This window comes from Aphanomyces invadans (assembly GCF_000520115.1).
Source record: "Aphanomyces invadans strain NJM9701 unplaced genomic scaffold supercont1.11, whole genome shotgun sequence".
NCBI classification, from domain to species: Eukaryota; Oomycota; class Saprolegniomycetes; order Saprolegniales; family Verrucalvaceae; genus Aphanomyces; species Aphanomyces invadans.
Window position 1 is genome coordinate 1,114,112 of NW_008580156.1, and position 17,647 is coordinate 1,131,758.

General features: G+C 55.6%; 4 protein-coding genes across 8 annotated transcripts; 2 read left to right on the forward strand and 2 right to left on the reverse strand.

The window, feature by feature from the left end:
• The first annotated feature begins 77 nt into the window (after window positions 1–77).
• On the forward strand, window positions 78–1,978 carry H310_06448 (hypothetical protein). Its single transcript, XM_008871515.1, has 3 exons — window positions 78–680; window positions 730–1,362; window positions 1,408–1,978. Exons 1-3 carry the CDS (start codon window positions 177–179, stop codon window positions 1,840–1,842), a joined length of 1,572 nt encoding a protein of 523 aa, XP_008869737.1. The 5' UTR covers window positions 78–176; the 3' UTR covers window positions 1,843–1,978.
• Window positions 1,899–6,587, reverse strand: H310_06449 (hypothetical protein). 3 transcript variants are annotated; one of them, XM_008871516.1, is made up of 10 exons: window positions 3,641–6,587; window positions 3,518–3,599; window positions 3,216–3,471; window positions 3,032–3,170; window positions 2,904–2,984; window positions 2,726–2,833; window positions 2,614–2,675; window positions 2,463–2,529; window positions 2,251–2,397; window positions 1,899–2,205 (listed from the first exon to the last, which is right to left on the reverse strand). In XM_008871516.1, the coding sequence occupies exons 1-10, from the start codon at window positions 6,563–6,565 to the stop codon at window positions 1,987–1,989; spliced, it is 4,086 nt and encodes a 1,361-aa protein (XP_008869738.1). In that variant the 5' UTR covers window positions 6,566–6,587; the 3' UTR covers window positions 1,899–1,986. The 3 variants fall into 3 exon arrangements, with proteins under 3 accessions (XP_008869738.1, XP_008869739.1, XP_008869740.1); XM_008871517.1 differs by lacking the exon at window positions 2,463–2,529; XM_008871518.1 differs by lacking the exon at window positions 2,463–2,529 and having other exon boundaries at window positions 2,726–2,764; window positions 2,834–2,984.
• Window positions 6,588–8,049: 1,462 nt separating this feature from the next.
• Window positions 8,050–14,790, forward strand: H310_06450 (hypothetical protein). The gene is made up of 7 exons (XM_008871519.1): window positions 8,050–8,853; window positions 8,903–9,925; window positions 9,986–10,093; window positions 10,140–10,760; window positions 10,805–13,303; window positions 13,351–13,419; window positions 13,470–14,790. The coding sequence occupies exons 1-7, from the start codon at window positions 8,065–8,067 to the stop codon at window positions 14,673–14,675; spliced, it is 6,315 nt and encodes a 2,104-aa protein (XP_008869741.1). The 5' UTR covers window positions 8,050–8,064; the 3' UTR covers window positions 14,676–14,790.
• Window positions 14,651–17,530, reverse strand: H310_06451 (hypothetical protein). 3 transcript variants are annotated; one of them, XM_008871521.1, is made up of 11 exons: window positions 16,841–17,530; window positions 16,634–16,785; window positions 16,499–16,561; window positions 16,147–16,447; window positions 16,002–16,065; window positions 15,623–15,920; window positions 15,537–15,569; window positions 15,406–15,466; window positions 15,162–15,348; window positions 14,924–15,109; window positions 14,651–14,876 (listed from the first exon to the last, which is right to left on the reverse strand). In XM_008871521.1, exons 1-11 carry the CDS (start codon window positions 17,445–17,447, stop codon window positions 14,738–14,740), a joined length of 2,091 nt encoding a protein of 696 aa, XP_008869743.1. In that variant the 5' UTR covers window positions 17,448–17,530; the 3' UTR covers window positions 14,651–14,737. The 3 variants fall into 3 exon arrangements, with proteins under 3 accessions (XP_008869743.1, XP_008869742.1, XP_008869744.1); XM_008871520.1 differs by having other exon boundaries at window positions 14,651–15,109; XM_008871522.1 differs by lacking the exons at window positions 14,651–14,876; window positions 14,924–15,109; window positions 15,162–15,348 and having other exon boundaries at window positions 15,376–15,466; window positions 15,537–15,920.
• Window positions 17,531–17,647: the final 117 nt, after the last annotated feature.

Here is a 17,647-nt window from a genome sequence, read left to right on the forward strand (position 1 = left end):
TATAATACTTCGAAGTATCACAAAAGAGGACTACATGTGAATAGTACAAATCTTTTTGCACCAATGAGGAGTATTTTTTTTCTTGGATTTTCTCGCCCGTGACAATCGACGACAAGGTCGACAAGATGGCAAGTTACAAGTTGGTGTGACTTGTGCCAATTCATTGATTGCAAACGATGATGCACATCGATCCGCGCGACACTGACGTCGACAGCACGCGCTCCTCTGTCGACAACGTCGAGTATGTCGTCGAGAAGAAGGAAGCCCCGCCGACGCATCGTGCGTCGCCGCTCCTGTGCAACGACATTCTATTTCTCATCGCGTTCCTTGCGATTGTCGGGATGACGGTGGTGTTTGCCATTCAGTTCGGTCCCAATTTTATCCAGGAAACGCAGATCCGAGACGACCCCAACACGACAGGATTCAAGAAGGTCCTCCACTACGCGGCCATGTGTGGTGCAGCGTCCATCGGAATCTCTCTCGCGTGGATAGTCACCATGATGTTCCTGGGGGAGTTTGTCATTTGGGCGTCGCTGCTTTTCATGATCGGAGCTTGTGCGTTTGCCGCAATCTTCATGACCAAGAAACTGCATGAACGCGAAGCCAAAGTGTACTGGTGGCCTGCCCCTGTGTTTGGGCTGTTGGCGCTCCTCATCATGTTGTATGCAGTCTGCATCCGCGTAAGTTGTAGCTAGTCTCACTACGTCCTATATCTCATTCGTGTTGTAGAAACGTGTCAAATTCGCAGCCGTGCACCTGAAAATCGCCGGCAGTGCCCTCTTCCGACTCCCAATGACGATTCTAGTCGCCCTCGTCATGGTGACGGTGCAACTGGGTTGGGCGATCACGTGGTTCTTGGGCGCGTACGGTCTCTTTGACCATCTCGAGTACATCCGGCCAAACCAACATTGCGCGGATCCCAACTCGACGGGCAAATGTAAACTCCACGTCAAGTATGGTCCGATCATCGGCCTGTCGCTGCCAATGCTTGTCGTTTTCTTTTGGGGAGCCATGGTCGTCAAGAACATTGTGGCGGTGACGGTGGCCGGCACCGTGGCCGCGTGGAAGGTGAACGCAAGCACGCCACTCATCACCCTTGGTGCATGGAGTCGTGCCATGACGTTGAGTTTGGGCAGCATCTGCTTCGGGTCGTTGGTCGTCGCGATCTTGGAAGCGATTCAAACGGTGCTCAACACGATTTCAATGATTGCTGCGCGCAGCGGGAACTGCGTGGCCGCGTGCATCGTGGGCTGCTTGGCGTGCTGTCTCGGGTGCATCAAGAACATGGTGGAAACGTTCAACCGATACGCGTACGCCTACATTGGCATCCACGGCTACAGCTTCCTCAAGGCCGGTCGACAGGTCGGTTGCCGCCTGCAGGTCCAGACTCATCCTGTGTGTGAATAGGTGTCGCAACTGTTTCACAGCAAGGGGTGGTCGGGGGTCGTCAACGACGACTTGACGCAAAAGGTGTTTTGGCTTGGGAACGTCGTTGTCGGAGGCCTCACGTGCTTTTTGGCCGTGACTGTTGTCGCCGATCAAGTGGAAAACAGCTCGTTTCAATTCCCAGGCGTCAAGCGCCCCGAGTACATGGTCGGGTTTGTCGCCTTCCTGATCGGGTACATCGTGAACAACCTGTTTATGTCGCTCATGGGCGGCGCGGTCACGACGATCTTTGTGCTGTGGGCAGAAGACCCACTGGGGTGGTCACTCACCCAGCCCAAGCACTACGCGGCGTTGCACAACGCGTGGATCCAAATTTACCCGAACGAGTACAACCATGGCCAAGGAGCACCGACGTCGGGCCTCGGTGGCAAGCCCGATCCACGCGCTACGCTTTAGCAGCAATTGGCGAGCTGTCATTTATTCGATGCTGCATTTTGGTGACAATCGTCCGCCTGAATAATGCATACGTCGTGTTCATGCTTGAACTCGATGCACAATACAAAAGAGAAGCGGAGGTCAAGGGAATGGGAATAATTAGGATCACACGGCACTGTGCGAGGTCGACCCTCGGCGATCTCGCCGGGCCGTCGAATTCAGTCGGAGCCGCGTTGTCCACGACGATCCGTCGGAATCGCCCGACTCGGTTCGTTCTCGTTGCGCGTCCAAAAACGCATCGATCGATTCTTTCGACTCGACGGCATGCGATCGATGGTACCGATCTTCTTCGGTCGGAAACGGCACCGCCACATGCAAGATGTCCTACGATGCCGCGTGAGTCGAAATCTTGTCGACATCACATCGTACCTCGATTGCATGGTTGGAATGGAACGGATACGGCACGCTCTGATACTTCATCAGGTCTTGCGCCAACGTCCCAATCATGCGAAGGCGGTTGAAGTTTACAAACGAGTCTTCTTCGTACTTGGGCAGTTCGTTGAGCCCGACAATGTTCTACTCATGGATCCGTTGGAAATCGATACGCTTCACATCCACACAAGGCAAGCCAACTCGTGAACCTGTAAAAAGAGCCCTAGAAACGGAATACAAGGTGGCGCGATCGTCTTCATCACGCGGTTCATTTCTCTATCCAACAAACACGTCATGATGCATCTAGAACATGCGATCGACCGGCGCCACGGGAATTTCAAGCATTGCATGGACACGCACCTGCTGCCGCTTTGCGTGTACACTTGGAGCTTCCGGAGCTTCTCGGTGTAAACGGGGTCAACCTACACTGGAATGTCAAACCAGACGAACTCTGCGTTCACCGTCTTCGTACGTGCGCAAAGGTAATCTTGAGACGGAAAATCGGCGTCGACTGCAGCGCGTACACAATCGCAATGAACGTGTCAAAGTTCTGAAACGCGGCAAAACAGATTTCGGCCACCTGCACAGTGGAAGAGGAGATGGCGAAACACACGCGTGCACATGACGATCGATCGGATCGCTGGTCGTACGTCAATAAAGTAGCAAATGACTCGGACGCGGTCGACTGGCGAATCTTCGAGCAAAATCGAATTGATCACCACCTCGGACACCTACCAGCTCGTCTATCAGAACCGCGGACCGCGATGCAAAAACCTACATGTTGGAACCAGTGCCTCGCCGACAGAAACCCAATGTCTTGACACTTTGGCACGAGCAAGTGCCGGATCGGAATGTGACTAAATAGCGCGTGCGTGAGGAGTGTGCACTGCCGGGCAAAGTCGAACGCGGACGTCGACCTACAACAACGTTGCAATTGTAGCACAACGATCGAAGCCACGTACGGCGACATGCGTGTCATGGCGACGGTGAACTCGGTGCCTTTTGTGGAGTACATTTCCGTCATGTGCTGGTACAAATCCTTGTACAGGGTCGTCGGTGGTCCCAGGTTATAAAAGTGCTGGAGTTTTCCAATTTGGTGGTTCACCACAGGCATCGTGCCGTGTATAGCGGCAACGCACTCGACGAACGTATCGGACCCCATCACTTGCGGGTACAACAGCCCAAGTAAACTCAAGAACAGGACTCCCCCGCAGCAGTCTAGTTTGCATGGCTTACGAGAGTGCACAGTTGTTCGAGTACGTACTGTCTCGAAGAAGGTTGCCGACGCCCATGGCGCTCCACGCCTGTTTGAGCTTGGACTTGGTGTCGTGGTGTCCAAATCGCGCCTGCCACACATAATCAACCGAGGACGACCACCCATCGCTACCTTGAAAAGCGACAAGAGGTCGGCCATGTCCATGTATGCTTGGAAATTGAGCACGAACGACATCATTTCGGACAGATCGGTCGACTTGTCAGCGACCAAATACGCCAAAATGTCTTCGATTTTTCCGTTCTGAACGCGCCACCGCTTCGTTGTGTCCCCCAATTCGACCAAGGTCACGTTCAGGTGCTTCATGTAGCTCGTTGGTGGAACGTACACGCCGTGGTCCTTGGGGTGCTTTCGGTACTCTTTCGCCGTGTCGCCAAAGACGTCCTCGACATGACCATTTGCCCCTTTCTCGAGGCAATATTCCATCGCACCCTTCATCGTCTTTGGGTCCAGCGACGTCGCGGCAAAGTGAACTACGTATCGTCCCCACACGTCGTTGCACCGCATGGTCGCAGGGTCAGCCACGACGCACCGAAACCCACGCAAAAAGTCGTCACACGACAGGTTTGTGTTTCGACGAAAGTGGTGGAGCCACACCATGACTGGGATCCACCCGTCTCGGTTGCATGCGGTCAGCGAAGCCCCGGCTTCGACGAGCCGTTCCATCACGCTGACGTGCCCATGCATCGCAGCAACGTGCAACGCCGTTTCTTTGTCGTTGTTTTCGTGATTCACGCGAGCCCCCTTGAGGAGCAAAAAGTCGACAAGCGATACATCCCCGTGACGAACACATTCCATCAACGGCGTTGCACCCGTTGCCCACGCGACCGCGGACGGCCCGTTCACGGAAGCCCCCAATCCCACGAGGGTTACGATGCCTTCTTTGCTTCCCACACGGCACTGAACGTGCAATGGCGTGCGGCCATCCTTGTCTGGGACATCGACACCCGCACCGTTTGAAACCAACAGCGGCGCAATCTCTGCGATTTTGGATACGAGCATGTGCAGCGGGGTTGCAAGTTGAGGGGGGTTTCGTCGATTGGCATCCAGCCCAATGTCATCGAGCAAATATCGAACGAGGTCAATGTTGCCGCCGTGGACTGCCGCGTGCAGGGCCATATCTGGCACCGCACGTGCTGCTAATATCGGCGATCGACCAGTGCCGACGACCGTAAGCGCTGACGGAGTCCACTTGCAAGTCCCGTGAACGTCGATGTGGGGGCATCGGTCTAGGATGAAGCGGACCGTTGCAAAGTCGCCTCGGTCCGCGGCCGAGCAGAGAAGGAAGTGGTAGAATTCCGTGGTCAAGAACGAATCGACGTCTGTGTCCGCGACGAAAAGTAGTCGCTTCGGCAATGTGGCGCGGCGTATGTGGCCGATGATATCTAGAAGTGTTGATGCTGCCACAAACATGTCGTTGACTGCGACGAGCACAAGGCCTGGCTGAACCGTTGTGCTCCAGTTGGCCTGCGAGTTCTTTTGGACATACACAACACGCGCGCCGCGGTCTTGGGGTAAGTGCGTTGCGAACTGAATGCCAAGTTCGGACGTGGCAAAATTCACAGACACAACGGACGGAAGAGTTGGGGCCGAGACCGCAGCAACTGAAGACGATGAAATCGTGGACGTTGACGGGTTGAAATTCGCCACCCATGTCACGGCATCCAAAAGCAAGCGGACTGGTCCGTCGAGGTCTGGAAATGGAAGGTGTTTCTGAACGAGGCGAAGGATCGCGGCTTGCATGGCGAGATCGATGACGACGGCATGGATGCACATGTACCGGTACGCTGCTGGCGCTGCGACGAACTTTGGGCCAAGAAGGTCGACCGCTCGCTGGAAAATGCGCATTTTGTGTGTCGGTAAAGAAGCCGTGTCGAGGGCGGAAAAGGTCGCGATGGCATCCGACCAGTCCGTGTCGGCAGTTGCCAAGACGGATGCGTCGAATAGAAGGTCGGCCGGAAGACTGCGGAGAATCGCGAGGCGTGCTTTGATGCGGGACGTGGGCACATCATGGATGTGTTTGTGGAACACGTCTTGGAGCGGCAGGTAAATGCGATCTTCGAGGACGATGCGGATGCCAAGAATGGCTTCAAACGGAACCGTCGAGTTGTCTTGGGTCGTTCCGTCGCTCGAGTTGAACAGCGGCCGGTGGGTGGCCACTGCTTGCTGCGTCATCACGTCAATAAAGTTCAGGATCGTGCCAGCCGAGAACTCTTCGAATTGCGCGCCGGCGGTTTGAACATTCAAGATCGACGATGCAGCGACAGGAGTAAAACCTGTCGCACTGGACAGAGCGACGCGCTGGAATCGGAGCATCTGCGCAGTCCAGCCGTTTGAATTCCCTGGGTGAGTGGACGCCTTGTCCGAGCTCAAAAGAGCACACATGGTGGCTTCCGACGCAAAATTTCCGACATGTCGATCGAGACCTTCAAAATCAGGAGGGGTATGCCGACGGACGTTGCGAAGGTTGCGAACCCAAGTGTCGGCGTCGTCGCCAGTCTCGCAACTGCACAGGAGCGTGTAGAACCCTTTCGTGATGCTGAACGCATACATGTGCTCGACGTGGTGGACATCGACGAACTGCACCTGAACGATACCGTCATTTAAATCCACTTTCCCCTTGGACTTTTTCCGGTTTGGCTTCTTGAAGTACTCAAGTTTCGCGTCGGAAGTCAAGACGAACCATCTCCTCTTCCACGTGTGCCAATTGTGCCCACGTTTGATGAGCCATCCTGCATGCACAATGCATGGACTCCCGGGGGTACAGGAAAAGTCCACATCCAGGTTGGATATGCCGTTTTCGAGCGACGCAAACATGCGCGTTTCTTGGTCGTCCGCTATGGAACTCCGCGCAGACGAGACGGACGACTGGAAGGATGGACGAATAGACTCTTCCCTTTCTTCGACCGCGGCTGACTCTTCTTCCTGACTGTCGATGCTCCATAGCTCACGAAGCAGTCGCCTTCCCGACAAGGGAAGTCCCCCGTCGATCTCTGGCGTCGGATCCAGCCGTCCAGCTTGTTGCGGCGACGTCGCCATTGCAATATGACGCGGGCAAAAAGTCGAAATATTTTGATTGGCTGAATTTCTCATGTCTTGACAACCAAAAATTGCCATGTCAAACTTCAACTTGGCTTGGGTCGCGGTACCTGCTGCGGCTGCCATGGCATAACGTAGCTGACCTGCGCCGCATGTCGTGGCTCGCTTCCGTGGAGGTGGCAACTCAAGGATTCAGCATGAATCAACCTCGAATTCCCATTTGATCGTCCCATGTCGTGCCAGTGGTTTCCAGTAGCAAATTCGGCAATGGCCCGCCACCGTGCCTGAGATTCATGGGGCCGTTTGTGTGCCTTCCAAAGACCACAGCGTAGAAGACCATATTTAGCACTCGTTGCCAATTGAAGTTGGCACACATCCAATGGACCACTGGGAATTGCTTGACATTATACTGTGAACTGATGGCGGCAATTCTTTCGTGATAACAAACGATTACCCGCGAATGCGCAACACGTACGCTGACGTTGCGCACGTTGTTGCACTCGTTCTAGAGTAAGCAGCATTATCTCCTCCATTCATCGACATGACAGAAATCGTGGCATTGTATGCAAGTATCGACCATGCCGTGCCAACAGCCTCCTCCGCGCCATTCCTGCCACCACATGCAGTGCTCCTATTCAGTGCATTTTACCGACGTTGTATATGCGGTATTGATCCTTGGAGAGACTTACGGCGAGTTGAAAACAGACACTGGTAATGTGATCCATCCCGTTACCTATCCAGAGTGCTACGGCACTCAAGGCACATCAACGTCCACACGATAGCAGGCAAGATGTCAGGGTAATTGCATGACTGCTTAGAGCGATGACTTCACTCGCTTTCCAAAGCGCGTTGACCAAAACTTGCAACAACTCGGCGTTTCTCGATTGTATTTTTGCAAGCGAGTTGTGCTTGCCGATCATGTTTCGTCAATGAAAAAGCAAGACTGGAAACGTGCAGCAGTTTGAGCGCTTTTGGAGACGAACTCGACCGTACAGCTATTGCCATGAGATACGTCAAAGAACATTGCTACGTTGATTTATCGACACGAGGCTGGGTACATCCATAAAACAGTCCCACGCACGAGAATAAGCCACTTTGGGCTACCCCAAGGAGAGTATACTTACCGATCCATCAGCACATCTAGCATAGACGACGTTGTTGAAGTTCGCTGCGGTATTTGGACACAAGCTGCCTCTGTGCTGTTGTGTGGTGTTGCACAGATTTGAAATGTCAGAACTTGAAAATGAATACCTCATCAAGAATCAAACCTAAAAGGGCATCACTTCAAACAGTTTATTCGCATGCATTTTTAAACCTAGAAACATCAAAATGTATTTTCATAGTACATAGAATCAGAGAGGTTTTAGATTCGAAATATATATTTGATTTGTGGGAGAATTTTTTGAATACCCGTTGGTAGAGCGTATCTAGTTTGAAAGGTATTTAGGACAAGATCGGCCAACCAATGTGATTTTGTTCTGCGTCATCCCTTCAAGATCATGGCGGCGATGATGGAACAGGATGCCGCCGTTGAAGTGGCCGAGTTCGCGCAGCTCTGGTTCTTGGAGCAAGTGAACTCGTCGCTGGTCTCGTCAAACACCCTGCTTCGCGGACTCGACATTATGATGACCTGTCTGGTGGACCCGGGTGGGAAACCGAAGAAACACGCCGCGGTGACAAAAAAGGACAAGGATGAGTTCCTCGTGGCACTGGGCAAACCACGAGACGTCCTGTCGAATCCTGTGTTAGCACGCATGCTGGCAAAGAAGCGAAGAAAGGTGTGTGGGTATATCTTCAAGGCAGACGAAGTTGCGTACAGCTGCCGCGATTGCCAACACGACTCGACTTGCGTCATGTGTCAAGCGTGCTTTGCCGACAGCAAACACGACGGTCACGACGTGTCGTTCCAGCGCACATCTGCAGGGGGTTGCTGCGACTGCGGTGACCCCGAAGCGTGGGCGAAGTCTGGCTTTTGTACGAAACACCCTGGTCGCGAAGACACCTCAACTTCCACTACCGCGTCAAAATTGGACGATCTACCAAGGGAATTGTCGTTTGTCGCAGGGTCATTAATCGACGCGGTCGTGCATCATTTGTTCGACGTGCTCGCGACGTCGGAGCAGGGGCTGCGAGTCGCAGAAGGCATGGCGTATCTAGGCTCCCGTGTGTCGGATGATGTGAAGAAACAATGGAAGGTTGCGGCCGCGACTCGCGAAAAGAGTTTGGATGGCCAAAACGGCGTCTTTGATACGCGACTGCACAGCGACGACATCAATCCGTTTTCCGACGTACGCCCTCGATATTGACCTCCACTGAGTAACTATGGCATTTCTGTAGGTGGTCCAGGCCCTTCGAACCAACATTGGCTTGTCCAAGTTGGAGGCAATCACGTTTGCAAACAAGTCCGACGCCGAGGGGTACACGGACATCTGCCCCAGCACGTTGGTCCGCGCGACTGCAATTGTTGTGTCGATGGAAAACTACACGACGTCCGTGGTACCGCATGCGCAATACGACGTGCGTCGCGTTGCGCCCTTAATTGAATGGCTGCGGTCACTTTGTGAGATATCCGACGGACTCGCGGCGCTAGTGTCTCGCAGCATTGCGCAGCGACGGGTCCATCCAACCCATGCCGCCAAGGCGCTCTCGTCGAAGCTGGTCGAGGCCACATCTCTCAAGTCTAAGAATGGCATTGGGAACCTCTCAATCGACCAGTGTTTAAAGCGATGGCGGGTTAGCCGCGACGCTGTCATGTTTGCGTCTATCGCTCTGACAACAACTCGAGAACTGAGCGAGTGGGCGTCGGCGGTGCCGACATTTCAAGCCAACTCAATGGCATGGGGAACGCTGCTGCCAGGTTGTCTAGGCAACGCGCTCGAAGCGATTGCGCGGGCATACCCTGACATCACGGCGGCGTGCAAAGCTACAGCAGAGGCGTTCGCAGTTCCTTGTACGGTTGCATCCAAGCCAGCGCCGAGCTTCCTCGACATCCTCGTCCGAAACTACTGCCTCCTCACAAAGTCAGCGATCTACCAAGTCAATCTTTTCACACACGAGCTGATTTTGAACCAGTCGATGAAGCACGCCATGATGGACGCGTTTGTCGACGGATATGCTCAGAACACGGCGACTTACTTGAAGGGGTTGGGGGCCACGAGCGACAGCATCTTTGACTTTGCGACACAACTGCTCACGGTGCCGTCTCTCCTTGCTAAGTACCCCACGACCCTTGTCTCGACCCTCCTCGATGCCTTGGCGACCGTGCTGAACACGAGCATGGGCACTCGTGCCAAGGCCAACGGCCAAACCTGCCCCGAGTTTCGATCAGATAGTATCGCCATCAGCCATTCCAAGTACAAGGTGTGCAACAGCGCAACCATGACGTCCAGTTGCTCTTATGCCAAACTTTGTGATGCATAGCACGCCGGCGACCACTTGGAATTTGTTCTTGCCCATGGCAATCCCATCGACCTGCTTGGCCACGAAGCCAACTTTGCCAAGTGGCTGGAATGTCTCACGGTGTTGCAGGTGCGAGGACGTTTTGGGTCGATGCGTTGCTTAGCTCGATGTGTAGTTTGCCGACGCGCAAGTCCGCCGTCGTCGGGACGAGCCCCACGTCGAATACGAATCGGACAGTTGGTTTGCCACATTCAATTTGGGCATCAAGCTACACGCGTTGTTTCCACTGGTACTCCACAGTCTCACAAGCACATCGACCGGGGCCGGCGGTGCCGTGCTCTTGCGTCGAGTGATGCATGCGATTAACCAAGTCAAGGATTCGACGCTGTCCGTGATGGAGAAGACAACTCGTGCTCTGGTAGGCGACGCATTATTCGACGCGACGGAATCGTCGGTGCTCGTTCTGGACCGTCAAGTCCCTCGCGAGGCGTCAACGCTGCACATTCCACTCCACCGCTTCGTATCTGCCATGCTCAAGCAGGTGCTTGTGCTATCCAAGGATGAATCCACTTCGAGTATGGACACGTGGCGCGAATGGTTTGGTCTGGATTCGCTATCGACGACGGACGTTGTGCTGTTGTTGGATGCACCGCTTCAATGCCTCGCCATGTCGAGCCAGATTCAAGCCAACCTGTGGCGGCGCAACGGCGACGAGAATATGGTGACGCAGTTGTTCAATTATTGCGCGATGCCATACTGCGTCAACTTTCGCGATGCAGACTTGTTTTTGCTGCAGGTGCACACTGGTTGGAAACCAAGCTGACTAGAGTTTCGTTGTAGATTGGTGTGCTGCTTCTGGGACCCGAGCACGTGGTCGCGCTGATCGTGGACCGATTTGGCTTGCGCTCGTACTTTGCGGACCCAGACGACGCTGCCGTCTCCCCGACGGCCACTTACGACAAGCAGCAGGAGCTGCAAATGGTCGACGAAGTGCTTCGTCTGGTGCTCGTGTTGTCGACAAATGTACCTTCGACAACGGGCAGCGACCACGAAGATGCGTTCTTGCGGGAAGAACTCGTCCACCAGTTGTTGATTCGACCCAGCACGTTCAGCGAGTTGAGCGACAACGTGTCACTGCCGTTGGGCGGCCAAGATATTGCAGCCCCGATCGCGCGCCTCGAGCCGCTACTCGAGCAAGTCGCCAGTTTCCAGCCACCTGCTGGACTCGAACCTGGCAAATACACGATCAAAACGGACAGCATTGCCCAGTGCAACCCGTATCACATGCACTTGAACCGAGAACTCCACGAAGTGGCACGCGAGAAGATCTTGGAGCGACCGAATGCCTCGCCGCCGTTCGTCCCGCCTTCGACGCCGCTGCCTCATTTGGCCAACGTGCAGTCCCTCTTGGTCACTCCCAGCACGATTGAAATGGTCAAGTGCGTCTTGCGCCGCCGATGCAACAAGGAGAACAGTCGGTGGTCGGAGGCGCTCGTGTCGACTGCCCTCGATGTCCTCGTGTACGGCGCTCAAGTGTCCGACGCATTGGCCTCCACAGACGAAAAACCGTCGTATTGGGACATTGTGACTCCGCTGATTGAGTACTTGGTGGAATTGGAGCGTTCGGATGACAAGGAACACCGACACGTTGTGTCGTGGTTGCTGAACGAATACCCTCGTCGTGCGGCCGTATGTGCCACAGCGTTGGCAGCCTATACATGCGCCAGCAACACTGGCAAAGACGGCCATGTCGGAACTTCGGCCGAAATGGATCTCGAAGCTCGGAAAAAGGAAGCGAAAGCCCGTGCAATGGCTGCGATGGCCAAGCAAATGGCCGCATTTTCCCAACTCATGGACGAAGACACCGAGGACGACGACGATATGGGCGTCGACAAAACGCCACATCCGCCAGCGCAAGCGGTCAAGGACAATGCCGTGGAATGCAAGAGAAAGCCGTCGAGTGGACCGCACGCGACCAACAAAAAGCGCGCCCGAAAGACGTCCATGGAAGAAAACTTCGCCCCAACACCCGACACAAAAGTACCGAACAAGAAGTGGAAACCCACGTGCATGCTTTGCCACGACTCCAAGTCGAACGATGAGCTGTGCATGGTGGCCATGGTGCAACAGTCGACGGTGCTGTCGACCGGGTTCCGCCCGACCGCAGCAGACGCGCTCCATCCGGAGAAAGGCCCGAATGCCCGCGCCAGCGTCACATCGTTGATCCGAGCGATGCAATTGCAAAGCCGTGGGGACTTTAACCGATCTTCACCATTTCATTCTCCGCCGCAACATCGCCACCACGACCACCACCACCACCACGACAATTCGGACGAAGACTCTGACGACGACGGCGATGAGTCTCCACGCATGGCGTTTGCCGATTTGTTTTGGGACATGGAACACGACGACGAATTTGACGACCACCATCACGACCACGTGGACGGCAATATCGAACTTGCACCGCACGACGATTTCCGCGACCAGCGCAATCGGGCGGACAGTCATGACAACGAAGCGCGCGCCGCCGCAGATGACGACATGACACGAATGTTAGGCGGCGCACTGGAACACGCGATACGAATGATGCCACAGCGACGTGCGCGCCGGTTCCGCTTCAATGTCCGGCGCCACGCCCGTCCGCCTGTCGCTGTTGATCGAGACGACGATGGCCTGGACTTGGTGCCCGTCGGTCTGTTTGTGCGAACATGCCAGCACATTGTGCACATGAAGTGCGTCGACAAGTACATGGAAACGTTGCACGAAAAAGCGGCTCGGGGCGAAGAATTTGACGGGATGCAAGCTGTGGATGGCGACGCCCCCATGACGCAATTCCTCTGCCCCATGTGCAAGGGACTTTGCAACGTGCTTATCCCCATGATTCCCCCCACTGCGCCGGTGGAACCACCGGCCACCGCGGTCTCGCCGACGTGGTTCGACATTGTCCAGCGACCGGACAACTCGTCTTGGATCCGCCCGGTGCACCAGACCCATTCCGATCACGACAAACTCAAGACTTGGAAGGAATACTACGAGGACGCGTTATGGGAGCCCCACGGAAGCTTTGAAATGGGTGCGCCGTACTTGTGGTCGGCGTGCGCGTACACCGTGGCTGCGACATTGGCCGAAGCAGACGCCGTTCGCGTTGACAGCGGCGAGTCGACGTGGCCGACGTCACTAGAAAAAGAGTACGCGTCCATGCAAGCGCTGGTGACGTTCACCCGGTGGTCGTTTGGCATGGTGCGCTTGACCGGCGAGTCCAAAGTGATTTACGAAACAGTCAAGCGATGTTGCCCCGTTGTGCAGCAGTCCAAGCGCGAGTACAAAAAGTATACCAAGGTATGTTTCATACCACGGATGTCGAGAGGTGTGACTTGTGGTCGTAGATGATCGGGTCGCTGGACGCGTGCATTCGAGGAACGGTCCTCGGACTGCTCGTGGCCGACACGTTTACAGTACGTTGTGTCGGTTGAGTCGAACGTGAGTAAATGGATGTCATGTGTAGGCGTTTGTGGTGTCGATGGTCGCTGCCGACTCGATCGAGACGATTGGCGAGTTGATTCCGGTATTTTGTGCTGCCGATATGCTACAGCGCGTCGGACGCGCGTTCTTTGTGTCGGGGCCTCAACGGGAAGCTAGTTTTTACCAAGATGTACCAGTGGGCTCGAATGCCAACGAAGCCATGACCTCCGGTGCCGCCGCCCGCATGCAAACCCGCCGGGGTGGACATGCACGTGTCACGTCGGCCACACCCACAGACTCCACCGCAGCACACGCCAAGAGCTTGAAATCGCTGCAACGTTACGTGTTTAAAGCCACACGTCACGGCAAGCATGCTGCTAACGAGCCCCAAGCGGTTGGCGCGGTCGAGCTTGTCTTGCGGCTTTGCGGAATGGACCCAACGCTACGGTTGAAAGCGGACGTGGATGTCGCCGTGGTCAACTCGATCGTGGAATTGAACGCTCTGCTCGTGCGTCGGATGCACATCGTGTACGGATGCTTGACGGACAAGTCACTTGCATTGCCGATCCGTCCCCCGTCCTTCCGCGACGTGAGCCGAGTCCCGCTGAACACCCTCCAAACGATTTGGGAATGGTGCGTGATTCGAAAAGCATCGCAGCATGAGCTCGGGGCGGCTTCGAAAGATGCCACCAACCGATGTGAGCATGCCGAATACACGAGCGAAGCATACTTGGCCAACATGTTTATCCTCCGCGACAAGAATGCGACGTCGCTGGACCTTGTCGCACTGCCGATGCAGTACGACGACTTGTACAGCCACAACGTGCGACTGAAGTGTCGTCGCTGCGACCGCGTGCCCCGCGAACCAGGACTTTGCCTCGTCTGTGGGACGCTGCTTTGCTGTGGCGAGTCGTGTTGCGCCTATTCTCATGTAAGGGGCAACCCGCCGATGGGAGAATGCACGCGGCATGCATTTGAGTGCGGCGGAGGTCTTGGCGCGGTCCTGATGCTCCAGCAATGCCGTGTGTTGCTGGTCGCTGGGTCGATGGTGGCGTACTTTCCAAGTCCGTACGTGGATTCGCACGGCGAAGAAGACCCAGGACTCCAGCGCGGCCGGCCACTCAAACTCGACACGAACCGATACAACATGCTCCAGTCGCTCTGGCGCAGCCATCGGCTCTACGGGGAAGTGTCTCGGCTGCGTAACCAGCGCGACAACCAGCAACCGCTCAATCTCACATACATTTAACTATTTTGCCAATATAGTGCAACCCATCCACTTGCCCTCGCTGTTGCAAATCGAATGCCGTACTACATCAATGCCAAGGTTTGGAACCGCTTGTTGAGCGCTTCTTTCGTTGGCGGTGTAGGTGGCTGGGGCGCATGTGCTTCTGGTGCCACAGCGTTGTCGTGCGGCGCCATTCGTGGCCGCAACTCGTCCAACTCGTAGCTACTCGACACAATTGTGAGGTTTCATGGTCGCCGCCACCGTCGTACGCATGTTCGCCAAACTGCCCAGGACTGTGCTCGGCGGTGACAGAGGTAGAGGCCGTGATGAGGACTTTCAACGACTCGATCGAGTCAAACCAGGTCTCGAGTAACGCGCGAAAGCCTGCGCTGACAGATTCGTCTTGTAGCCAAGCGTCGCACCCGACGAGGATGATCAGGGTGGGCCACTTGGATCTAGTCGGTCGGCCATGACAAGGGCATCTCGACCGACATGACATCGACGTACCTGTCCGTCGTGTGCGTCCGAGTGCGCTGCCGCACGTACGTCCACAGGTCGACGGTGGTGGTTTTCTTGGCCGCGTGTCGTTGAGTGACCTCCAGCACGTATTCAAACGCAATGCGCTCGCCAACTCCCAAAATCCCGTGCCGATGTTCGAGGCGGTGGGCCACGAGAATTGCCGTCGCCGCTTTGCCTGCCATGTTCCAGCGTGGAGCATCCGTCACTTGGGCGTAGTGGGGAGGGGTCGTACCTGTCTTGGGTGGCCCTTTGATAGTTATCAGTCGAGGTGTGGACGTCAAGAGCTCGCAAATCTGCGCCAACGAAGGCGTGAGAACACAACAAGGACGATCAAGGACCGTGATAGGGAAGCGCTCGACGTACGCGGAAGATGTGGGCCGGATGGCACGTCATGGTCTACACAAGTCGAAGAGATACGATTCAAAATACCATCAAGAGTGCAGCGGTACTGAAGTGAGCGGCGGCAGGGGGCGCCCCACGACAGTTCGCGGGGACTTGGCCGTTGCTTGCATCGGTGCCTTGGACACGTCGCCAACCTTTGGCCGAAAGATAACTTGGTCGTGCAAACCACCGGGAAAGAGCTGCAGCGGGGGAACCGCGGCGGGGGTTGTCGGACTCTCCTGCGATGGATATGACAGCGACTCGACGGTGGACGGCAGTGTCGGGGTAACATATCCCACTGCGGTCAGCGCCTTGGCCACGCTCTCTTGGACAGTGTACCCAGCCGTCAGCGCCGTATAAAATGGGCTACAGCACCGTCAATTGCTCTGGACGTCGCTGGCGCAGAATGCAGCCAACACGATTCAAAATGGAGAGCGAGCTACGTACGTGATGCAATCGACGTTGTTGACGACAAGCACATTGGGGACCCCAAGCGCGACGAACGCATTCACTACATGCGCCAAGCAGCCACTCGTTATCCAAAAGCGGTGGGGCGACGACGGCTGGCACCACTCGGGACTGCGCTTCTCACCTAGTTTTCGGGACGGTGTGTACGCCAGCACGACGACCTTGACGTGCTTGGGCGAGTCGTCGCCAGTTTTCCGGAGCATGGTATACAAGTCCACGTACGGCAACGGATGCACCATGCCCAGATGATCTTCCAAGTACACGTGCTCATGGTTGCCTTGGCCCATAAAGTGGACAACTTGGGACCCCCACGACAGAATCTTGTGGAGGACAGGCCACGTGGCGACATACAGGCCGACGTGAATGGATGGTCGTCGTGCGGCGCATTGGCGAATCATGGCAACATGCCGTTCCACCTCCATTTCCTGCGACAAGCATGCACCATGACGCGTCCGATGGGTCCTATCGAGTTGTACCGGAATCGGATGGAGTTTGCCATGGCGGTCGAGGCCCACGAGCGGTGCAGCGGCGCACACAGCCTAGTCATCACATGACGCAGACATACGTGGCGACGACGACCCGTTCGTCGATATGGGTCGCGCACGACGTACGATCGAGTGCATGCGGTGGTGCCGCGAGAGGGATCGCCTCGACGACTGGAGCTGGCAAAACTTGCGCGACACAACATACACCAACGACACGATGGCCTTGTCCAGCAGCGTCACTTTGTCTCCGCTTCGGAGAGGCACCCGTACGCGTTGCTCTGATGCAAGTCATGTGGTTATTTACTCAAACGACACCACGTGTGGTTGCCGTACCGAGCCGGACGCCGTTCACGGACACGCAGCCTTGTCCTCGCCTCTGGATATACAGCACACCGCCTTCGTGCGTGAACCTGCAATGGTCGGTCCCCATGAGGCGAGTATTGAGCGATGGGTCGACGGAGCCAAACATGTCACGGCCAAGTTGAAGGGACCGGAGGTTGTCGACGCCAAACGAAAACGTAGCCAGTTGGTTCGTCTTGAGGAGGGCTCGAATGTCGGCGGTCAAGTTGGCGTCAGGGTCGAGGTAGAGAGTGTATCGCGTCGACACGCATGCCTTGTTTCGGTTTTTCCACTCTTCGACGGCTCGACGTCGATCGGTGGCATCCATCGTCGCGCGAGTGGTCGAGTTGGCTGTAGTTTGGGCAGCAGTGTCATAGTCTGTCGAGACTGGAGGGGATGCAGACTTGGCTTTGTTTGCAAGCACCGTCGTGGCAGCTACGATGGCGTGGTGCTTCTGCGGTGCGATCGTTGGCTTGTGCACGACCATGAGGCGCTTGGTTTTTCGTGGCGTAGACTCGGCGTCATCATAGTCGCCGACAGATCGACGGACTTTGGAGACACACACGCTTACCGAGCTCCCTCGCACGTCCACGTTCGTCATGCTGCGGTCAACGTCGGCCGTGTTCAAAGTCCTCGACGAGTGTGGCTGTCCACTTGTTGCGCACACCTCCCCATCAACAAGTGCTGCTACTGTATTCAAAATCGCCAGGTCACACGTCGACACGAATGCCATCATTCTTGTTTGACTTGACTTGACTATACCGTGTCAAGGTGAAGACCTACATTCGCATTCGGAAAGAC

Coding starts and splice junctions, on each gene's coding strand:
- H310_06448 (XM_008871515.1), top strand. CDS start 177: ATGATGCACATCGATCCGCGCGACACTGACGTCGACAGCACGCGCTCC. Junction 681..729: donor TGTATGCAGTCTGCATCCGC/GTAAGTTGTAGC, acceptor TTCGTGTTGTAG/AAACGTGTCAAATTCGCAGC. Junction 1,363..1,407: donor TCCTCAAGGCCGGTCGACAG/GTCGGTTGCCGC, acceptor GTGTGTGAATAG/GTGTCGCAACTGTTTCACAG.
- H310_06449 (XM_008871516.1), bottom strand. CDS start 6,565: ATGGCGACGTCGCCGCAACAAGCTGGACGGCTGGATCCGACGCCAGAG. Junction 2,985..3,031: donor CGAGGCACTGGTTCCAACAT/GTAGGTTTTTGC, acceptor ACGAGCTGGTAG/GTGTCCGAGGTGGTGATCAA. Junction 2,398..2,462: donor TTCTAGGGCTCTTTTTACAG/GTTCACGAGTTG, acceptor ATCCATGAGTAG/AACATTGTCGGGCTCAACGA.
- H310_06450 (XM_008871519.1), top strand. CDS start 8,065: ATGGCGGCGATGATGGAACAGGATGCCGCCGTTGAAGTGGCCGAGTTC. Junction 9,926..9,985: donor TCAGCCATTCCAAGTACAAG/GTGTGCAACAGC, acceptor TGTGATGCATAG/CACGCCGGCGACCACTTGGA. Junction 10,761..10,804: donor CAGACTTGTTTTTGCTGCAG/GTGCACACTGGT, acceptor GTTTCGTTGTAG/ATTGGTGTGCTGCTTCTGGG.
- H310_06451 (XM_008871520.1), bottom strand. CDS start 17,447: ATGACGAACGTGGACGTGCGAGGGAGCTCGGTAAGCGTGTGTGTCTCC. Junction 15,349..15,405: donor CAAAGGGCCACCCAAGACAG/GTACGACCCCTC, acceptor GGAACATGGCAG/GCAAAGCGGCGACGGCAATT. Junction 15,110..15,161: donor CGGACGCACACGACGGACAG/GTACGTCGATGT, acceptor CCGACCGACTAG/ATCCAAGTGGCCCACCCTGA.